At 38.7% G+C, this 22,018-nt stretch overlaps 1 protein-coding gene across 8 annotated transcripts in view; it reads right to left on the minus strand.

The window, feature by feature from the left end:
* Nucleotides 1-22,018, minus strand: part of LOC128019569 (oxysterol-binding protein-related protein 6) — a 56,883-nt gene that overhangs the window by 9,355 nt on the left and 25,510 nt on the right. For 2 of the 8 annotated variants that reach the window (XM_052605630.1, XM_052605629.1), the window contains exons 3-17: nt 20,947-21,069; nt 20,629-20,682; nt 20,046-20,159; nt 19,633-19,803; nt 19,252-19,363; nt 16,669-16,772; nt 15,991-16,083; nt 13,015-13,047; nt 8,926-9,094; nt 8,361-8,491; nt 7,130-7,237; nt 6,404-6,541; nt 5,476-5,563; nt 4,659-4,912; nt 2,034-2,171 (exon numbers count right to left, since the gene is read on the minus strand). In XM_052605630.1, the coding sequence (XP_052461590.1) occupies nt 2,034-2,171; nt 4,659-4,912; nt 5,476-5,563; nt 6,404-6,541; nt 7,130-7,237; nt 8,361-8,491; nt 8,926-9,094; nt 13,015-13,047; nt 15,991-16,083; nt 16,669-16,772; nt 19,252-19,363; nt 19,633-19,803; nt 20,046-20,159; nt 20,629-20,682; nt 20,947-21,069 (1,830 nt within the window). The remainder of the gene's footprint in view (nt 1-2,033; nt 2,172-4,658; nt 4,913-5,475; nt 5,564-6,403; nt 6,542-7,129; nt 7,238-8,360; nt 8,492-8,925; nt 9,095-13,014; nt 13,048-15,990; nt 16,084-16,668; nt 16,773-19,251; nt 19,364-19,632; nt 19,804-20,045; nt 20,160-20,628; nt 20,683-20,946; nt 21,070-22,018) is intronic. The other 6 variants (XM_052605631.1, XM_052605637.1, XM_052605635.1 and 3 more) reach the window with 4 other exon arrangements.

Below are 22,018 nucleotides of genomic sequence, written 5' to 3' on the forward strand. Positions count from 1 at the left end.
CAGATGGTGTGCGTCTTGTTGGGAATGTCAGTTAGTGAAAAAAGTGCTCGTATTACTTCCAACTTCAAGCTCCAAATTGTTAGCAAAGTGATAAGGACAGCGAATAGGCGATCTCAATTATGAAGTAATACGAACAGACAGAGACAATTCACGGCAAATCTATCACCCCAACCTCCTTAAAAAATGGAGTTTTGCTTGTGATGGCAGTGAGTGGAGAGGAGGATCTTGGCCGGAAGCAATTGTCAAATCAATATCTCTTGCCCTGGCCCTGGGGGGGATCACCTCTCGCCCTCGCAGCTCATTGTCATCTCACGTTTACAATCGGAGTTTGTAGATGTTTTATTGAGACTGAACCGCCCGCTCCTGCACTTTCCAAGCTCACCCTTCGCTATTACCTCCCGGAGTGGGAGTTCACCCTCTGTTCGGACCATGCGCCCCTGCAGTGGCTCCACTGCATGAAGGACACGAATCACCCGTGGGTATCTCACTTTACAGCCTTTCAAATTCAAGGTGATTCACAGGCCTGAGGCACAGATGGCTGTGGCTGACTTCCTCTCCAGGAATTGGGGGTGGGGGGGGGCTGCAGGCCGGATGTATAGTTTGACTGACAGTGAAGATTTCAGAAATAGTGACACACATCCAAACTTTAAATGAGGATAGTTAAAATGTGAGGGCTGTAGATACAGCTTTGAATGCGACTAGCTCAGTGAGTCCCATACATTGTTCGGTTCCGGTTGCAGAGTCCCTAGAGCATACTTGCGGATTAAACACTGCTCTTCCATTTCGACTAAACAATAAATAGGTTCTCCTCACTCAGTGACGCACTGAGAAACATGTTGAAAGAGCCCTAGTTATATGCGATTCTATTGTACGGAACGTGAAAATAGAGACACCAGACACCATAGTCAAATGTTTACATTTTAGCCAATCTGAAGCTGCACTGAAGCTGCAATTTGGCCATTCAACCCGTTGGCCAGTCCATTGAAGTCCATTATATGGAGAAAAATCCTGGAATGCTTTTCTCAAAAATATTTTCGACTGAAGAAAGAAAGACATTAACATCTTGGAAGACATGGGGGTGAGTAAATTATCAGGAAATTTTTATTATGGAAATAAACTATTCCTTTAACCTGGCTCACACATAACATACAATCACTTTTCTTTAATTCTAATCTGATTGTTAGGCTGCATTAATTAGCTCAACTGGAACCGGGAACATCAATAACACCGGGAACACCCATAACACCCATGTACTTGCTACATTGCAAGAAGAATGGCATCTACGCTAATACTAGTCTGTTGGTGTCAGCTATCCAGATCAGATGGTGGATTAGCACCTAAACATGACCTCTACAGCTCTGAATGTCAGCGCAGACCATGTCAACTAGACGAACCCTAGAGACAGATTTGTGACACATCTTGTGAAGACCTCGTGGGCCATCAGCTCAAGACCACAAGAACCAGACATGTCCCCTACTTAATCTGACATGTGTTATAGCCTGGAAATATACCAAACCATGCTGGTTTCATCTTGCCAGAGGAGAACTGGCCCCCCGACTGAGCCTGGTTTCTCTCAAGGGTTTTTTTTCTCCATTTTTATCACTGATGGAGTTTTGGTTCCTTTCTGCTGTCACCTTTGGCTTGCTTAGGCTTACTTTAACTGATAAACTGTTTTATATTGTTCACTTGCATTATCAGCACACGTTTTTCCTGGTTCACACAGTTAAACTGTTTTGACACAATCTGTATTGTATAAAGCGCTCTATAAATAAAGGTGACTTGACTTGTCTTGTCAGTCACACACATTCTGTGGGAAAGTTCACTGCTGACAAAGACCTTTTTCAAGTCACACAGGAAGAACCTTCGCCAGAGGACTATTGATGGCCTTGCCTCCCTCAAACACACACAATGAAAGTGGTGCAGTGCTACAGTGAAGGACAGGAACTCACCTGGAACAGATACTGCGGCTACTAGACGTGTGTGTGTGCATGTGTGTGTGTTTGTGTGTGAGAGAGGGATGCATTAATTCGTACCTGTTCAGAAAAGAAGCAGAATCCTTTGTCCTCACGGATACATTCATACGTTTCCCCCAGAAGGGGGTTAAAGGGTTTGCTGCCTGCTCTATAATAGGTGGATGAATATCCTGAAACTGCAAACGCTGCAACGATTGCCTGCACACACAAACAAAGCAACCTGTCAATACACTCATTACAACTGAAACCATGGAGTCCAGATAGACTGTGTGCTCTTTATACAGAGCAGTGCTTACTGAAACAATATAATGGGATAAATGTGCCTTAAGAGAGCATTATATCAACACAAACACAGTGTGTGCATGGTTTTGGGTCGAATCGAAATATTTTTGTTATTATTTTCATGACAATTAACCACATTACCCCCCAAAAAATCTCATTACTCTAATCATTAATAATAATAATAGTTATATGATGATGATGATGATGATAATTATTAAAAGACCAAGATGGCGGCACGTACACATCGCGAGGCTCAGCATCTCTCCAGTTTTTTCAATTTTGCAGTATTTTTCCTGCTCATCTCGGGTCTGTTTGAACCGAATGCAATTGGAGACCCTCCAGAATGCCCTAGGCTATGCACACTACCCAGCCGGCCGGAAGTGCTCGGTGGCGGCGTCGAGATAATAAAAAAAGGTGGGGGAAGCACAACGGCATAAGAGCTAAGCTAAAGCTAACACCGCTCTGGCTCTCTTTACCCAGCATTTTCCTCACTAATGTGTGGTAACTGGTGAACAAAATGGACAAGTTACTACTTCACATCATTCAGAGTAAGAGACTTTAATGTCATGGTTTTCATAGAAACAATGGCTACAAGGCCATGTACCCAATAATGCTATTGAGCTAGCTGGACGCTACACGCCATGTACCCATTTATAGGACAGCAGATGACTCCGGAAAGACCTGAGGTGGTGGACTGTGCTTTTATGTTAACAAAGTTTGGTGTATGAACTTGGTGTATGTCATTGTTGGGAGATACTGCTCAGCTATCCTGGAGTTTTTCATGGTTAAGTGTAGATCTTTTTATCTGCCATGAGTTCACTTCCATCATTATAACTCCAGTCTATATTCCACCAGATACTAATCCCAAGCTTACTATGAAAGAACTACATGCAGCCATTAGTAAACAACAAACTGCTCATCCGGAAGCTGCTTTTATTATCGTGGATGATTTGAATCACTCCAAATTAAAGACTTGCATCCCAAATTCCATCAACATGTTTGACGAACAAAAAGAGCTTGTAAGATAATTTTCAGATTTAAATCTTTGAATAAACTTCTTTACAGGGTAGAACCTGTGTATGAGCTTAAAATAAATTTCTTTCACTTTGTCTGTGAATTTTTTTTTTTTTTGCGGTAGAGACCAGGTTTATTCACCGTGAGTGCTTTCCATTATGCCACTGAGTGACATCTGTACTTCCTGGTCAGGGAGCACCTGTCCATCAAAAGCTCACTATCCAATTAGAGAAGATCACTGTTAAGCCCACTCCCACGATAAATTTGTGTCAAAACACCAAACGAAAAACTGCGAAGCGTAAGCGAAATCTGTGGCAGTGCATCCAGAATCCATGATTAGCCAAAACGAATCTTTGAAAAACATTAACAAAGAGTGAAGCATATTTGAAGACCCAGTTAAATTTGTGCGACTGAGTCAATTTTTTTTCAATTTCATTGTTTTTTTATATTATTTTTATATATTTTGAATAGTTTCTGAAAAAGTTACGTTCGGTTTTATAAAGTTTCTTTCATTTTTATTGAAGCAAATGTAATTCCATATAAAACTAGGCTACTTTACTAGCCCTTAATGAGGCCAGAGGTAAATGCCCACCTCCATCTCCAAAAGGGACGTGTTCTTGCTTCAGATCATGTTCGCCCTTGCACAAGCCACCTAACTGTTCCTTTTATTTCGCTATGAACTGTATGTAGGTGAGTTCATGAACATTTGTTCCCTGCTGGAAGATCAAGGTAAAACTATTTTTAAAGTAAAAAAAATTTACTTGGCTGGTATATTCCCATTATTATCTGTTTCAATCTAACAGTATGGTCTTGATGGTTGTCCAGCTAGTCTACTGACTAGTAAACTTGATTTGACATGGTGGACCATTGTAGTCAAGCTTGTTACAATGGACAGACTGTCTTGGACAATCAACTGGGTACAATCTTAAAAATAAAAGGTCTCAAAAGTTTTTTTTTTTTTTTTTTTTTTTTTCGCAGTGATGCCATAGAAATTTTTTTAATGTATGTAGAACATTTTGAAAAATTAAAGAAACTTTTTATGGAATTGAAAGATTCCATTGATGTAAAAAATTCTTAATGTTAACATTGATGCCAATAAAGAACCTTAATTTTTAAGAGTGTAGTAACCAACACAGCTGCCATGTTGCCATTGCTCACCCAATAATGGTAATTCTGTAATTATTTACTCACCCTCATGTCATTCACCTCAATTTTGTTCATCTTCAAAACTCAAAAAGTTTGTTTGTTTTTTAATTGAGGGAGAGAAATCTCTCAGGTTCGTTTGTGATTTAAACAAAAGTCTTATGGGTTTGGAGTCACGTGAAAGTGAGTAATTGACGACTGACCAGTAATTTAGTGTGAACTGTCGCTTTAAGTGCTGGAGCGTACCATGCGTTCATAGGGGTCGTCGGTGTGAGCTGCTTTATCCAGTAGCTCTGTGTACTCTAGCTCCTCACACATATGCTGCAGTGTGTTCAGCGGCTCATTCAGCTCCACTGGCATGGACACTTTCGACAGGTCTTTCCCGATGTTGTTCTTCAGGATGTTCCACAGGTTAATGTTGGAAGTGTCAGGGGCGGGAGCAGGGAGACACGTACGTCTACCGTTACGAAACGCACCACTGGCCAGATCACCGTTAGGCACTGAGGGAGAAAAGCAAGTTTACTCATGGGATACTGGGGTTGCACGATTGTAGTTTACTGATACTAAAGCTAAAACCATGAAAAAAACATTTTGATACTTGAAATAAATTAAACATTAACTGAAATAAAATTCTCCAGTATCTTACGTTAATTAAATAAAATGTAACTACTGTAATGTGAATATATGTGAATGTGATTATATGTGAAATGTAATTTAATTTTGCTGAAAATAACATAAAAATACAAAATGTAAACAAAACAAAAAAGAAAGGTAAAACAATCTATTGATTAAATATTTTAATTATTTTTATATATTTTATATTCACATTACAATAGTAATAATTGTACATTATTTACACTGAATACTGTAGATAATATATACTTTATGAGTGTGGATGTGTGTGTGTGTGTGTGTGTGTTTGGATCTACTGGAGGGAGAGAGCATATGCATGTGCATGTCTGTCTGTGTGTGTGTGTGTAACGCAAAGGTCATGTGTTCCCGTCAGGACGACGTCCTGCTCTAATGAACAGAACGAAACGAGGAGGAGGGAGAGCAATCTTACTCTGTCTGGAAACATTATCTGTGACGCTGGCATTGTCCTCTGAAATGTTATCACTTACATCGCTGATGTAAGACTCGTCATCAGAGGCCTGAGAGAGAGAGAGAGAGAGAGAGAGAGAGAGAGAGATGATGTATCTCACTGTCTTTCATTTTGCGCAGTGCTGACTAACTGTAAAATGTGTGTGTGTGTGTGTGTGTGTATGACCTAATACAGTACAGTGTGCAAATAAACAACACCTTAACAAACAGATCATGCTTACACAGACGACACTGACAGCTGATAAATCCTAACTGATAATTGCAATGATTCACTTGAGCTTGACTGGACACATCTAATCATGTTTTCTTATAATTATTTAAGTAATCAAAACTATGAAATAATACTTGTGAAAATATGGGAATAATCTACTGAAACTCATATTTAAGTTGATCTGATATCACTGAGAAATGCTGGTTTAAATGCGTGCACTTATTTATATATATATATATATATATATATATATATATATATAAATACATAATCAACTTGCTTCATTAACTGAACTGTGGAAATTACACAGATTTTAAAATCTATTTCAGATAAATGGTCTTCTTTTGAACTTTCGGGGAAAAAAAACTTGGTATAATTGTTTCCACAAAAATATTAAACAGCACATTTGCTTTCAAAATTGTTAACAGTGGAATTCAACTTTGCCATTACAGTTATAAATTACATTTTAAAACAGAATCAAATAGAAAATTTCACAATAGTACTGTTTTACTGTACTTTCATCAAAAAAAATCAGCCTTGGTGAGCAAAATAGACTTATTTCAAAAACATTAAACAATCTGGATAAACCCACATTTTTGAATGTGGTTTTATTGTTTCACTTTCTGCATTCAGCAGCAACAAGATTTTTAAATCTTTAACATTGACACACAGTTCTCACCTCATTCTCTGATGAACTAGCAGACAGAAGCACCTCGTGGGCATCGAAGAACTCAGACACTGACTCTGACATGGAGAGTCTGCTCTCATTGGCCACCTGCTGAGAGAGAGGGATGCCCACGTGGAGCAGCTCATCTTCCTACAAAACACACAAACATACATGACTAAAGGATTTCACAGTTACTTCAATACGTTCCTTGCAGATTTGCATGTTTTGAGCTAAAATGTTCCAAAGACAGTCACTTGTACCAAAGTCCACTGCACAAAGATATACATCCTGATGTGAGGAGGACAAAAAGCGGAAGGATTTAAATCTTATAGTAAGTGAAAGCCTTGAAACACAAAGTCTGCTGCCAGTAGTTAAACACATGGCTGATCAGTACGAGCAGCCTTCTCGTGGGATTCATTATGTCTAATGATTGCTCTGTTTAGTTGTTTTGCAGCCAAAGTGTATGAGGCCAGAGTACTGAGTGTCGCTTTCTATCTGAATCATCCTTTAAAGACCCAAACCAGAGCAAGTGTACAAGAGTAAGAAGTGCGATTTCAAGCTAACAGTGAATGGGTGATCAACCCTGTAGCTCCATGCCTTTTTATGGTATTCTCAACTGTATAATAGCATATACTGACCAGCCTATTTTCCAAACAATTTCCAAGCCACAGCGTCATTCACATGAAACACATTTCATCATAAAGAACTCAAATTATTGAGAGCAGAGGTGTGTCAGACCTCATCGGGGCTGCTGATGATGTTCACACTGACGACCGGTTCAGACAGAACTGACTCAGAGTTGATCCGGTTCAGATGGGTCTTGAGCTCAGCATTTTGGGACAAGGCCTACACAAACAGAATCATCCATAACAAGTGAGCAGACGAGTGTGTGAAGGGTCATCTAATTCTGATCAAATTTTTTTTTTTAATCATTTTCTTCTGCTCTCCAAGGCAGCATTTATTTGATCAAAATACAGTAAGAACAGTAATACTGTTAAAATAACAGTTTTCTATTTAAATGCAATTTAAAACTTGTGCTGTCAAACGATTAATCGTGATTAATCGCATCCAAAATAAATGTTTTTGATTATATAATAAATGTGTATGCACTGTGTATATTTATTATGTATATATAAATACTCAAACATACATGTATATATTTAAAAAAAAATACATGTACTCTGTATATATAACATCTGCATCCACTATTCATTCATCCAACCGCCAGAGGGAGCCGTCTCCCGAATACTGAACACTGTCGCTTCTTCTCTCATCACTTCCTGTCTACACCTGTTATAAGCATAGACAGTAGGGTTATAAGCCATGTTGTTTGTGCAATATGTTGCAAAGTATTGCCAGTTTATCCTGTCTCTACCAAGCGTTTCTCATAGTCACGGATTGTTTGCTTGTGTATGTCTTTTGCCTGCCCTTGACCTTGTCTTTTGGATTGCTGATTTGGATTTGTTTGCTATCTGGATTGACGCTATTATATATGACCCTTGGCTTGCTTACTGACCACGATATCTTCTCTCCATTTGCCTCTGTTTGTGCTGTTGTGCTTAATAAAGCTCTGCACATGGATTCCAACCCACAACCGAGTCAGTCTTCGTTACAGTATATTATATTATATAAACAAAAACTTTTATTTTGGATGCGATTAATCGCGATTAATCGTTTGAAGGCACTATTTAAAATGTCATTTATTTCCGTGATGCACAGCTGAATTTTGGACATCATTACTCACTTACTGAAATAAAGTATTAATTTTCTTTAAAGAATGTATATATCTTACTGACTCCAAACTTTTGAACAGTAGTTTAAAAGTCTGTTAAATGTCATGACGACAAGTCTTACCAAAAACATAAAGCAATGAATGAAGTCATATGCATACTGTATAAATCGACACAAATAAAAGGTGAACTGTTTTTGTTTATTATAACAGTAACAGCGTGTCATGGGCGGAGCTGACCTGTGACAGGGAGCGGCGGAGGGTTATAATCTGATTTGATTGGCCGGTCTGCTCCTGTTCCAACAACACCTGTTTAATCTTCTCTTTCTCTATGGCCACCGTGTTGAAGGCAGACTTCAGAAGAGAGTGCACTACAACAAACACACAAGTTCATGCTGAGTACTGCATGACACCGCCAGGCTTTGTTTGCGTGTCAGTGCCTGTGGCCTGGACCTGTAGCACACTATCACTCAAGAACAGCTGTGGACCTTTTGTTTTTCGGTGTGTAACTGACACTGAAGCAGTGTTTCCAACATATCTCAGTGAACCTCCATGAACAAAAGAATTGGTCTTGACTACATACTTATCAAAATGATCCTTGTTTATGATTTGTAATGCTTGTACAACATAAATTTAAATCTTACAAACTTAAACATACATAACACTGTAACAGTAACAATAACAGATTCATAAAGTTCCCAAAATTGCAGATTTTGAGAAGATCACAACTTAAAAACAACAATTTTAATTTTTTTACCATGGCAATGTAGATCCAGTGCCTTGTGGTGCATGAATTCTTTTTCACCTTTTTGTGCAATTATGCAGAAATCTTCCTGCAGTTTGATGTAGTCACTGGCGCTGTCGATACTGTCTGTCAGACGTGTGACTGGGGTTTGAAAATCAGCCAACTCTGCACATAGGTTAGGATTGGAGGAGTGGAGACGCACTTGAGACATGCTTACACTCAGGGGAACCTGAAACACACACAAACTACAGTGAGACAGAAGTGATCCCAGACACAGTCTTGGGATAACCAGCAACATGGGCCTCCGAACGCAAGGAGGGCAAACAGTCTGTCTTAGAGTTGAGTGATTCCATCGGCTGAGGAAAAACCCAACTGGGGACATCTGAAGTCTAGAATGGATGAGTGTAGTTTAGTTAGATTGCAGTAAAGAGTTTACAGACACACAAAAACACACATAAGGGCCAAGCCGTGATAAAGTTAAGCACACACGTCAACAGTGAAATGAAGTTAATTCATACATCAGCTCATGATAACATGTGAACCATCATCATGCATTAACATGTTATTATGAACTCAAATAATCAAAACAACATTCACATAGTCACACTAGGTCAACACAGGCTGTGTTAAGTCTTAAAGTGCTTAGCTGAAAGTAGAAGTAGTCTGAGTCAGAACAGAACCCCATCATGAAGAGCCGAAGACATCCAGATTTTTTTTTATAAATTGCTTTTTGTTATTGCTGCAGTTGTATGCTTCAAATCTAAGATAACATTCTGTTATCTTTTGGTTGACTTGCTTAACATCTCATTATGGTACAGTACATGCAACTGTGTGGTCTTTCATGAAGCCTTACACTAGCATGCCTTTAGGCCACTGGTCTAGGCCACTGGATCCCAACCCTGGTCATGGAGTACCCACAACTCAAAATGCAAAATGCACAGGCTCAGCATTAAATTTAACATTTTTCCTACTTGTGCAATCTACACGTTATCCAAGTTATTAATTGGTCCCAAGTTTGTCCTGGTCAGTGTGAATCTGAGTGGCAACTCTATCAAGAAGGAATGAGACATTTTCTCTGTTCTGGATCTGGAGCTCTGAACAGTTATCTCAGAATTCAAATGGTAAGGATTTGTATATCAATATTCTTAATCTTTGAATTCTGTACATAGAAAAAAAATGATTTACCTCCACAGATATCAAGGGTGGATATTTAAACATCCTCCTTCATCTCTGACAAAAGATTTCTACATAATTTTATACTTACAAGAACTGTGGTTGGTCATAATCCTAGAAAAAAGTTATCTTTGACAAAGTTTGTGTGCATGGGGCTCCAAGGACCAAGCATCCATGTTGTAACAGAAGAGGATAAGATTTCAAAATAGCTTGAACCAGTTCATTTTGAGGACATTTGTGTCCTTTCGTCTTTGAGTCTGTTAAGCATTTGACATACCATTAGGACTACTTTTAGTCTTTTAGTTAGAGATGTTCGGAGATTGGTGACTTCTGTGAAGTTGACTCCCTGAAGACATTAATGCAGATGACTGTCAGCTCGATGCCTAGAGCATTGTACATTTGAAGGAACAAGAGTCTAGTTCAGTGATAGGATGAACAACAAAGTTCACCATGAGAGACACATCTATGCATGAAGTGTGCATATCAACTATCTAAAACTATCTAAAAAATTGTGAATGTTAAAATAGATTTAATTTCTCTGGAACAATGCAAGTTATTTCAGCAACATCCACAGTATCTAAATATTTGTACTTTGGATTCCAATCCAATCTCATTTGGCATGTTTCTGAACGTCACTGACACAATTCTGAGGGCTTGAGCTAATTTTATTAGGTTGTTACTTGACTGTAAAACCTTGTTGACACCAGTTGTAAACCTAGGGGCATCATGGTACCCAGAATTCACAGTTCAGTAAATACCTCGGTTTTGGGGCCACGGTTTGATACGAGTTCGGTACAACAGAAATTTTCATTTTTTCATTTATTTTGAACAGACAGTAGTGCTACATACATGTAAGCATGAGCAGTTGTTTTTGATTTGTTAATTAGATTGTGTAATTTAAAGATTTAATGCAAAAACAGAATGATTTGACTTCAGATTTGTCAAATTATGCTACATAAGACACCTCCACAAAACAAACATGGCAGACGTTCTGAATGAAACTGTAGATTCACTCTTTGACAGCAGGTGGCACAAAGGGAACAGCAATGATAGAGCATTTCCTGGGTTACTGTTGTAAACAGCGCAGCGCTTATAAACACTACTTTAATATGCATTTTATGGAGGTTAGAGGAAAAGAAAATGCCATCTAAACATTTCTGATGACGTGAACAGTGAGCTTGATCTGCCTGGTACAGTATTTTCTCCTCTTTACAGAGTTCATTTTGGGAAATGATTGCAATGCGGTTTGTGTGTAATTCTGGAACCGAGATTGGCCAAAATAAAACTAAAAACTTGTCTAGATTTATAGTCGGTCGGGCAGAGCATCTCTAGAACCTGAAACTTTCCCACACTACTGATTTAAAACCTGCAGATGGTTCTTCGAGCTCTTGCGTGGCGTCTGAACTCGCCATTCTCGTTTTGGGTTGGTGCGTGGATCGTCTCTTCTTCAGCTCTCTCCAGTTGTGACAGTTAGCATTGCAGTACCGCGCATGTCCCTTCTGGACTGATTGCTTGTGACTGACTGTATTCGTCATCTGACTGCATGAAATGAACTGTGACATTCAGGACGAATACATGTACCATTACACCCCTAATGTAAGCGGATCAACAAATGTGGTGTGACACAATGTGATGAAGCACTGACAGAAAACTGATGCCCAGTTCTATTTTTGACCTTCACATACATTTTGGGATTTCCGTTTTATGCTTTCGGTGTAGACAGCCTCAAGCAGTCATGTAGACCACATTAATATATTTCTGTTGTTATGCTTTATAAGACATTCTTGGATCAGTGGAGCAGGATCACATTCAGGCTTTGAATAAAGGGTGTACCATTCCTGTCTGGCTACCAAGCAGATGATTTCATCATGGAATTTCAAGAGGGTGGATATCAAGACTGTCTGATATAAGATTACTACTCACATTCACCACAGCGAGGCATGTAGGGGCTGAAGAGGCTTTCTATTAACCCTGCATGCCTCAGGTTCACATCTTATCTGAGATAACTTTACACCCCAATCTGGCATTTGTCCCCAATGCATCAAATAATGCATGCTTTCTTGTCTGGAATTTGAAATCCCAGCTTTTCATCCACCCCCATTCTGGTCTGGGCAGGATATGAGATATACTGTTTGTATCTGGTGGACGGTGAGCAGTTTTTGTAAATCCAGCAAGATGTACAGCAATCTTGTCAACACTTGTCTCACTGGTTAAGGCAAGACATCAAGATGCATCATTCATTAAGAGGCCTCCAGGAGTTAAGAGTTCATTCTGCTGGTGGAATGACTACCTCTTTAGTCTTGTTTAGAGACTTCTCTGTAGAAGTTATGTTTACTGGTAGACTGGGCTTTCCACTTTACATATTGGTGAAATTTTATAGCCTAGAACTAAAAGCCAGAAACAGGGTTTTGAAGGGAAGGGATAGTTCACCCTAAAAAGGAAGGCTTTTACTAATTATTTACTCAACGTCTTGTTGTTCCATACCTGCATATCTTTTTGTGGGTTGGACATGTGCTGTTGGTCTTATTTTAAGATCTTAACAAGTGGGAGTTTGCAATATCCAACAGTAAGATGCCAAGCGAGTGGACTAAAAGAGAACTAATGGTTATAACTGTAACCCCAGTTCACTAAGGAAGACCTTACTCATTGGCTTACAGAAGAGCTGAACTTGAATGAGTTGAGTCTGTGCAGTAGTTTATGTGGAAAGAGGCGGGGCCAGTGATCTAAACGTGTGATGGCATAGAGATTCAAGGACTGTCATACAGATGTGTGTCCCATGATAGTCTACATAGTCCCATAATGCTTTCAGTGAACTTGGGTTACAACAACCTAAAGTTATTTCTAAAAAGGTCACACTGACATAATGTTTTGCAGAGAAGATGTAAAGCAGCACTGCATGCAAGCGGTTGAGAGACTACAGCATGGTGATGTCATGGTGTAACACAAAGATAACATCACAGTGAAGGTTCTGCTTACTTTAGCACTGTGTGACTGGGGAAGTGACTGGACCTGGGGGTGAACACAAGAGCCAGATACACATCTCAAGAGTTACTCATACACACACCCCATTAACATGTCAACACCACAGAGAGCCTTTCTGATTCATTACAGATGACCTTATTAGGGATGAAAACAAGTAACACCCCAGCATATGTGGATCTGTCGAATAACTGAGTGCTTTGACAACAAAAATTGGTTTTACAGTAGTGCACTTCAGATTAAATTCTATGGGGCAGACATTCTTATGAACAACATAATTTCACACATTTTGCAACTTTAGTATCAAATTACTTATCTTACATATAACCTTCATTTGTTTTCTGAGTTGTGCTGAGTTGTGTTTGTTCATTCTTAATTACAGTGGCATGCAAAAGTTTGGGAACCTCTGGCAGAATATGTGAAAACGTGAATCATTTTAACAAAATAAGAGAGATCATACAAAATCCATTTTATTTATTTTTTTGTACTGTCCTAAGATATTTTACATAAAATATGTTTACATTTAGTCCAAAAGAAAAAAATATATATATATATAAAAAAATTATTAAAATAACCCCATTCAAAAATGTGTGAACCCTTGGTTCTTAATACTGTGTGCTGTTACCTGATGATGCTCGACTGTCTTTCTTTTTTTTTTTTTTTATGGCTGTGCATGAGTCCCTTGTTTGTTCTGAACAGTTAAACTGAGCACAGTTCTTCAGAAAAATCCTTCATGTCCTGCAGATTCTTCAGTTTTCCAGCATCTTTTGCATATTTGAAACCTTTCCAGCAGTAACTATGATTTTGAGATCCATCTTTTCACACTGAGGACAATTGAAGGACTCAAACACAATGCATTAAAGCTGCGGTAGGGAACTTTTGACGCTCTGGCGTTTAATAAACAGAACTGCTTGTGTCTTGCGGAAAAACATCGTAGCCGAAACTACTTCTCTCTGTTTATGTCTATGAAGAATCAAAAAGGTACTGGGTTACTCCGCCGCGGTATCCCCGAAGCAATCTAAAATAGTTTGAATATAAACACTTATTATAGGTGCACCCTAGTGATTCAGGACAAGCTAAAAACACGGTTTGGAAAATGGATTCATGGTGTACTCGCTTATTATATAAATTTTTCTACATTTTGAACACAAACAAAGTTACGGACCGCAGCTCTGATTGGTTGATTTCTTACCGGGAGCGGTCTGTAACAGCAAATGGCAATAGGACCACTGGGAGGAGCCAGAGGAGCTTGATTTTTTTCACAGATTATCTGTCTCATATTCTACTGTCAGGACATAATGACAGGTTTAATAAATATGTAAAAAATATTTTTTTTTACAAAAGTTCCCTACAGCACCTTTAAGAGCCAGGGGGTGAAAACTTTTTAAATTTGAAGATTAAGGTCAATTGTTCTTAATTTGTCTTCCGGGAAACATGTAAGTATCTTCTGTTGCTATCGAAGGGCATACAACAGTATTTTTCACACAATTCACCTATTTGTATACCGCTGTTTTCACTGTAATAAAAACGGGCTGATGACTTCCTTGTTCTATAAAGTCCCTCCTTCTGAAATATGTAACGAGTTCTGATTGGGCCAGCGGTTCCTGTGTTGTGATTCGACAGCAGCTGAGCGCACGCAGCCCTCCTGCAAACGCGATTGGACTAGTTTTGGACTAGTTTTCAGAAGTAAGTGGGCAGGATTTGTACCAACAGTACAATAATAATAAAATACACTTACCTTTTGTGGTCCATAAACAACGCCTTCTCCAGACAAAGAGGGAACTGTGTGAATCTGGCATTAAACTGATTGAGATTGAGGAAGCTGTCCTCAGCAAAATGTGCTGCACATAGTTTTACATGTGGATTATAATTTTCGGGAACAGAGTTAAACATAAATTGTAACCATTGATCTCTAAGTACAGCATCCTGGGAAGACCAAACAAAGATGACTGGACTCAGAGATGAAAATAACAGCGCTTCAATGACATGGCGACAAACGCACTCTAAAAACGCAACTCTTTCCTTCTTCTCCGTCGGAGCGCAACAAGACCACGCCCCCTTTTTTGTGTATTCCTGTGGGCGGAGGCTAGTCAAAAAACTGTTAAATAAAATATCTTGCTTGGCATTGAACTTTGAGCTATATAATTTTACATATATTATTTATACTCTAACAACAACAACATTACACACTAACTAAAGTTGGAAACATGGAATCATGAAGAACGGGACCTTTAAGGTATTGTGTTCCCATACTTTCACATACCACTGTAGTGATCCAAATAAATGACCCATTCCAACAAAACATTTATGAGGGAATAAAACAGAAATGGCCAGTCCCATTCACTCACACTCTCTTGTCTGTAAATCCATGATAAATGGAAAAAGTATTTTAAACTATGTCCGATACGCTGTTAAGGGTCCAGAAACTGTTTAAATGGTTTATAATGGATGCACTGAGTCAAATGTCAGAGCTTCAGAGTTAGACCGCAGCAGGCGGTGTCCTATGATGCTATTGCTGAGGTTAAGGACTTCAATAATGAGGTTGTTCAGAGTTTAAGTGGTCATGGATGTGTGAGTGAAGGTTAAGGAAACTGACACACTCTAAACTCTCTCAGCTGTGGTTGCTGCTGCATTAAGACTGTGTGGCTAAATCACTAAACACTTGAGCATCTTCTGCATGAAGGCACACTTTTGAAATTTTAAACTGATGCAGATGCCTGAATTACAATGCTTGATCAATTCTGTAAAGTATCTGTAAAGTATACCAGATTGTGGTAGTCAGCTAGGGCCTCTATAAAACATAATCCTTCTGTAAGTATACTAACTGCATCATGCAAACTGGATTCAGCACAGTTTCAGATGTCCATAATTTCAGTAAATCAGATGCTAATATGATGCAGACAGTGCAATAAACAATATATGGCTAGTAGTAAATTCCTCTCACTGTTGATTTTGGGTGTTTTGAAGATGTACCTGCTGTTGCAATTTTGCATCTTTGCTGACACTTCTAGTCCTCCATCTTCTGCTGACTCGCTTCTCTTTCTTTGTCAAATCTACACAGTTACTCTAAATTACATGGACACATTCACACATGCAAATCAAAGTGGTGAGAGGGTTAATAGCAGAAAACTGAAGCACTCAATCCATTGGCAGTGACAACAACAACAACAACAACAACAACAAAAAGATGTAAATGTGTGAGGAGTGGCCTGAGTTATTATTTCATAAGAATGACATCAGAGAAATACTGAAGGAAGAATCATGTAGTGTTTCAGGGGTTGAAATTAGTTTGAGGGTTAGGGATGTCTGAATTATGTAAAGCTGCTGTATATATTATATAGCTGCATTACACTCTCAACCTATTCCCAATATAGCTATGCCGAGTGATTTGTTTTAATGCATTGACAATGTGCAATGAAAAGTTTGGCCTTTATGATGCTAAATTGTCTGGCGGGATATTAATATAAACACATGTGAATGTAAACAGACAAAACATTAGACAGGTGCCAGAACCTGTGAATTAGGTTTGCAGTGTAAGCGCAGCCAAGGAGAAACACAATCTGTCTGCAACACAATCTGTACAAATAAACTAGACACCTAGAAACTGCTGCGTGCGTGCGTGTGTGTGTGTGTGTGTGTGTGTGGATATACCTGCATGTCGGTGAAGTTGGGGGCTGACTGTGTCCTATGTAAGATCTCCAGACTTTGCAGCAGTTGACTCAATTCTAAAAGACTAGACTGGCAGTAGGCAAGTTCTGAAATACAAATACACGTCGACTTCTATAGGTTTGTATGAGACTCAAATGTAGTTTTTTATTTTAATACAAGTCCGTAATAATATATACACACACACACACACATTCACACACACACACACACACACACACACACACACACACACACACACACACACACACACACGCACACACACACAACCAGTCCGTTTTTGAACAGTAAGATTTTTCATGTTTAATGAAGAAGTCTTTTCTGCTCACCAAGGCTGCATTTATTTGATCCAAAATACAGCAAAAGCAGTAATATTGTGAAATATTTGTTCAATTTAAAATAACTATTTAAATTTTTACAGGGCCTATAGAAAGTATTCATACCCCTAATGTTAAACTGCTATATACAACTTTTTTCCCTTTTTTTTCAGTGGCAGGTATTGAGGGACTCGTCAGAGTAGAAAAAAAGCTCGGCACACAAAAATGTTAAGATAGCCTTCATGAAAACCCTTCTAGAGCATTCAGAACTGTAGACTGTTTACTTTCCAACAGGACAATGACCCCAAGCACACAGAAGAGTGGTTTATATATTATATATATATATATATATATATATATATACAGGTGCTGGTCATATAATAAGAATATCATCGAAAAGTTGAAAATTTTACACTAATTCCATTCAAAAAGTGAAACTTGTGTATTATATTCATTCATTACACACAGACTGATATATTTCAAATGTTTATTTCTTTTAATTTTAATGATTATAACTGACAACTAAGGAAAATCCCAAATTCAGTATCTCAGAAAATTTGAATATTGTGAAAAGGATCAATATTGAAGACACCTGGTGCCACACTCTAATCGGCTAATTAACTCAAAACACCTGCAAAGGCCTTTAAATGGTCTCTCAGTCTAGTTCTGTAGGCTTCACAATCATGGGGAAGACTGCTGACTTGACAGTTGTCCAAAAGACGACCAATGACACAAAAGGTCATTGCAAAAAAGGCTGGCTGTTCACAGAGCTCTGTGTTCAAGCACATTAATAGAGAGCTGAAGGGAAGGAAAAGATGTGGTAGAAAAAAGTGTACAAGTTTTACATTGTGAAACAAAACCCATTCACAAATGTGGGGGAGATTCACAAAGAGTGGACTGCAGCTGGAGTCAGTGCTTCAAGAACCAATACGCACAGATGTATGCAAGACATGGGTTTCAGCTTCTCATTTTTTGTGTCGGGCCATTCTTGAACAACAGACAGTGCCAGAAGTGTCTCGCTTCAAAAAGGACTGGACTGCTGCTGAGTGGTCCAAAGTTATGTTCTCTTATTAAAGTAAATTTTGCATTTCCTGTGGATATCAGGATCTCAGAGTCTGGGGGAAGAGAGGAGAGGCACACAATCCACATTGCTTGAGGTCCAGTGTAAAGTTTCTACATTCAGTGATGGTTTGGGGTGCCATGTCATCTGCTGGTGTTGGTCCACTGTGTTCCAAGGTCAACACAGCCGTATACCAGGAAGTTTTAGAGCACTTCATGCTTCCTGCTGCTGACAAAACGACAAACTGCTGACAAACTTTTGGAGATGCAGATTTCATTTTCCAACAGGACTTGGCACCTGCACACAGTGATAAAGCTAACAGCGCCTGGTTCTTAAGGACCATGGCATCCCTGTTCTTAATCGGCCAGCAAACTCGCCTGACCTTAACCCCATAGGGTATTGTAAAGAGGAAGATGCGATATGCCAGACCCAACAATGTAGAAGAGCTGAAGGCCACTATCCGAGCAACCTGTGCTCTCATAGCACCTGAGCAGTGCCACAGACTGATCGACTCCATGCCACGCCACATTGCTGCAGTAATTCAGGCAAAAGGAGCCACAACTAAATATTGAGTGCTGTACATGCTCATACTTTTCATTTTTATACTTTTCAGTTCACCAAGATTTCTAAAAATCCTTTCTTTGTATTGGTCTTAAGTAATATTATAATTTCCTGAGATACTGAATTTGGGATTTTCCTTAGTTGTCAGTTATAATCATCTAATGGAATTAGATTATTATAACTAATGATTAGATGAATGGAATTAGTGAAATAAATAAACTTTTGGATGATATTCTAATTATCTGACCTGTATATACTGCCTCCAAACTTTTGAATGGTTTAGTGTATAATGTTACAAAAGCTTTTAATTTCAGTTAAATGCTGGATCTTTGGATCTTTCTTTTCATCACAGAATGCTGACAAAAATGTACTCAACTGTTTTAAATATTATTATTCAGAATAATTATAATAATAAATGTTTTTTTTCAAGCAGCAAATCAGTCCATTAGAATGATTTCTGAAGGATCATGTGACACTGAAGACTGGAGTAATGATGCTGAAAATTCAGCTTTGAAATCACAGAAATAAATTACATTTCAAAATATATTCAAATAGAAAGCAGTTATTTTAAATAGTATACAATATTACCACTTTTGCTATATTTTGGATCAAAATTATTTACAGGCTTACCTTCTGAACACTTGTCCATCTCCTCAGACTCCTGTAACCAGGCTGCCACTTTACTCTGTCCATTACTACAGGACGCCGGCAGCTGCCAGGGCAGAGTACTGGGTTTACCCTGCTGAAAGGGCACACACACACACACACACACACACACATTTACACAGCTGTCTAAAGGAAGCTTGACCTTGATTATGTTGTTGTTGTTGTTGTTATGGTCAACATGAAACTGCATTTGCGACCCATAATGCTTCCATTGGAAACTGGAGGTTGAAAAATGGCTGTTACATGCCAGAATAGAGCTAGCTTGTGCACAATAAGCTGAATTTGAATTAATTTTTAATAACTACAGACAACAATATGAACACACAAACAGGAGTCAGGAATGACCTTGTTTTGGTGTGCGCTGGAAGAGGTGTTCTGGGGTGACTCTGCGCTGGCCGACGGAGGGAAGGTCCGTAACGTAGCATCACGAGGAGAGCGAACAATCTCGTTCTGACGGAACAAACGATGGTGACGCAGCTTGCACACCCAGATGTCAAAAACATCTGGAGACTTCACCTTCAAGGAGAAACAGATAGACAGAGACAGAGTTAGGTGACAGCCAGTTCACAGCATGCATCAAAAACAAACTGATGGAGACATGAAAAGAGTTTCCAAGACAGATCTAATGTGACCTTTAAATAACAAAAAGATTAAAAAGAAATGAAAATAAACCCCTGAGACATAAAAATGCCTGAAGATGAAGAAACGCTGCACTCTTATTTCAACGAATGCACAAACAGATCAAGCAGATCACAGACCTTCAGATGATAAATGTGCTCTTCTGTGTCCAGATCTATGCGGCGAGCTCTTTTCTTGATGGACATCACAGACAGACCCACATCTATACTGCCATGAAGCTTTCCTTTCTGAATCTGAAACGAACAAACACACAATATCATAGTTTCATCCCCATGTTCTGCTCAGTGAGGTTTTTTCTCTCCTGCTGAACATAAAAGAATATATTTTGAAGAATGTTGGAAACCACACAGTTGTTTGTCCTCACTGACTTTCATAGCATGAAACAACTGATTGGAACAACTTGAGGGTGAATAAATGAAGACAGAAATGTTACTTTTTGGGTGAACTTTCTCTTTAATGTGCATTTCTAAGTAAAAGGTGTGTTTCCACACACACACACACACATTCACTCTGTCCTTGTTGCGTCAGTGCTCAGTGATGTTTCTGCTCCTGAGTCTGAGCTCATCTGAGTCACGCTACAGCGAGAGCAGACAGCCAATCACAGCTCACCGTCTCTCTCTGACCAACCTACACAACTCATCATTATTATTCACAGAGCAGCGCTGGAAGCACTCTACAGAAAGCCATTTGAAAGCAACTCACATCTACAGGAGATTTGGAGTACTTCAGGATCCCATTGTCTAAAATGAAAAATCGCTGTATAGAAGAGAAGAGAGAGAGAGAAAATAGCATTTATGTAATTAATATTAAATGTAAATACATTAAGGAATAAAGCATGAAATACAAGTAAAACATTGTTTATTAGCACCCAGATCAAACCAAATAAAATGGTTGGACTTTAAGCTGGTCTCCAAGCCTAGCAAAGCTGGTTTGCAGTTGGTTTATCAGCTGTCAAGCTCCAAAAACAGTTCTGAAAGCAGCCTGAACAGTGGAAACCAGCTGGTGGAAGTCATTTCAAACCTTGTGCCAGCCCTTTAGAGGCCATTTCCTCTTCTTCAGCATGAAACCTTCATGTTTCTCCGGCCTCTGAACATGCGTTTGCCCGATCCTTAGCCCCTCGATGATTTCCCAACTATCCGACTCCTACAAAGGGAGGAAATTTAGATGAAAACAGTATGAATATGAATAAATTAATATACACAATGAAGTGCTGTAGTAGCCACATTAGTTTCTGTGAAGAAGTTTTCGGCTAACTGAGCCAAATGCCAAACAAATAAGTATACTTACACTTGATTTATACACAGATTTTTGTATACATAAACTTCACTTCAGTTTACTTATATGAACTTGATGGCTAATTGGTTAACATTAATCGTTAATGACAACTAAACATTCTGCTCCCACTGTCAGCATGGTAATAGCTGACCAAGAGGTGAGGGTAATTTGTCCCTTGCTGAAGTGTATTAATCAGTATCCATCTGTATTGATCAGTCAGTGCGAGTGAAGCTCTCTCACGTGAGCTGGGTTACATTTTGTAGCTGTCAATATTTCTTTCAATTCAAAACTAATTATTAAATATGCTATTCTGTTAGCAAAAATACTGGATAATAGGGGAGTGAGATATAATAAATTGTGCATTATTAAGCTGGTTATGTGATTTCAAGATGTTGGCTAGCTCTTATTAGGCTACAGACAGGGCATCATCATCATAAACATATAAGTACATAAGTACTATTCATTTATTTAGGTCTTAAACTTTTAATTAAAACAAAACAAAAACAATGTATGTATACACTTCACTTTATTGGCTTTAAGATATGTGAGATAATCCCTGCTTGGACAGAAAGAAACCACAAAGTCTATACAAAAATATGTATTCATTTCTTCAGTAGTGCCTGTATTTTTTGTGGAGAGTGTAGTGTCATTATTTAAATAAGCTCACACTTTGTTGAATGTTAGTCTATTATAGTACTTCCATTGATTTAGCTGCCTCGCCTCATAACAACTGTGGGTGGGTGTTGCTCATGTCCAACAGTCCCTTCTTTCCAAAGTGGGCAGTTCTTAGCTGTAATTGGCTGTGGATCGTCACACT

Source organism: Carassius gibelio, chromosome A9, assembly GCF_023724105.1.
Source record: "Carassius gibelio isolate Cgi1373 ecotype wild population from Czech Republic chromosome A9, carGib1.2-hapl.c, whole genome shotgun sequence".
Taxonomy (NCBI): domain Eukaryota; kingdom Metazoa; phylum Chordata; class Actinopteri; order Cypriniformes; family Cyprinidae; genus Carassius; species Carassius gibelio.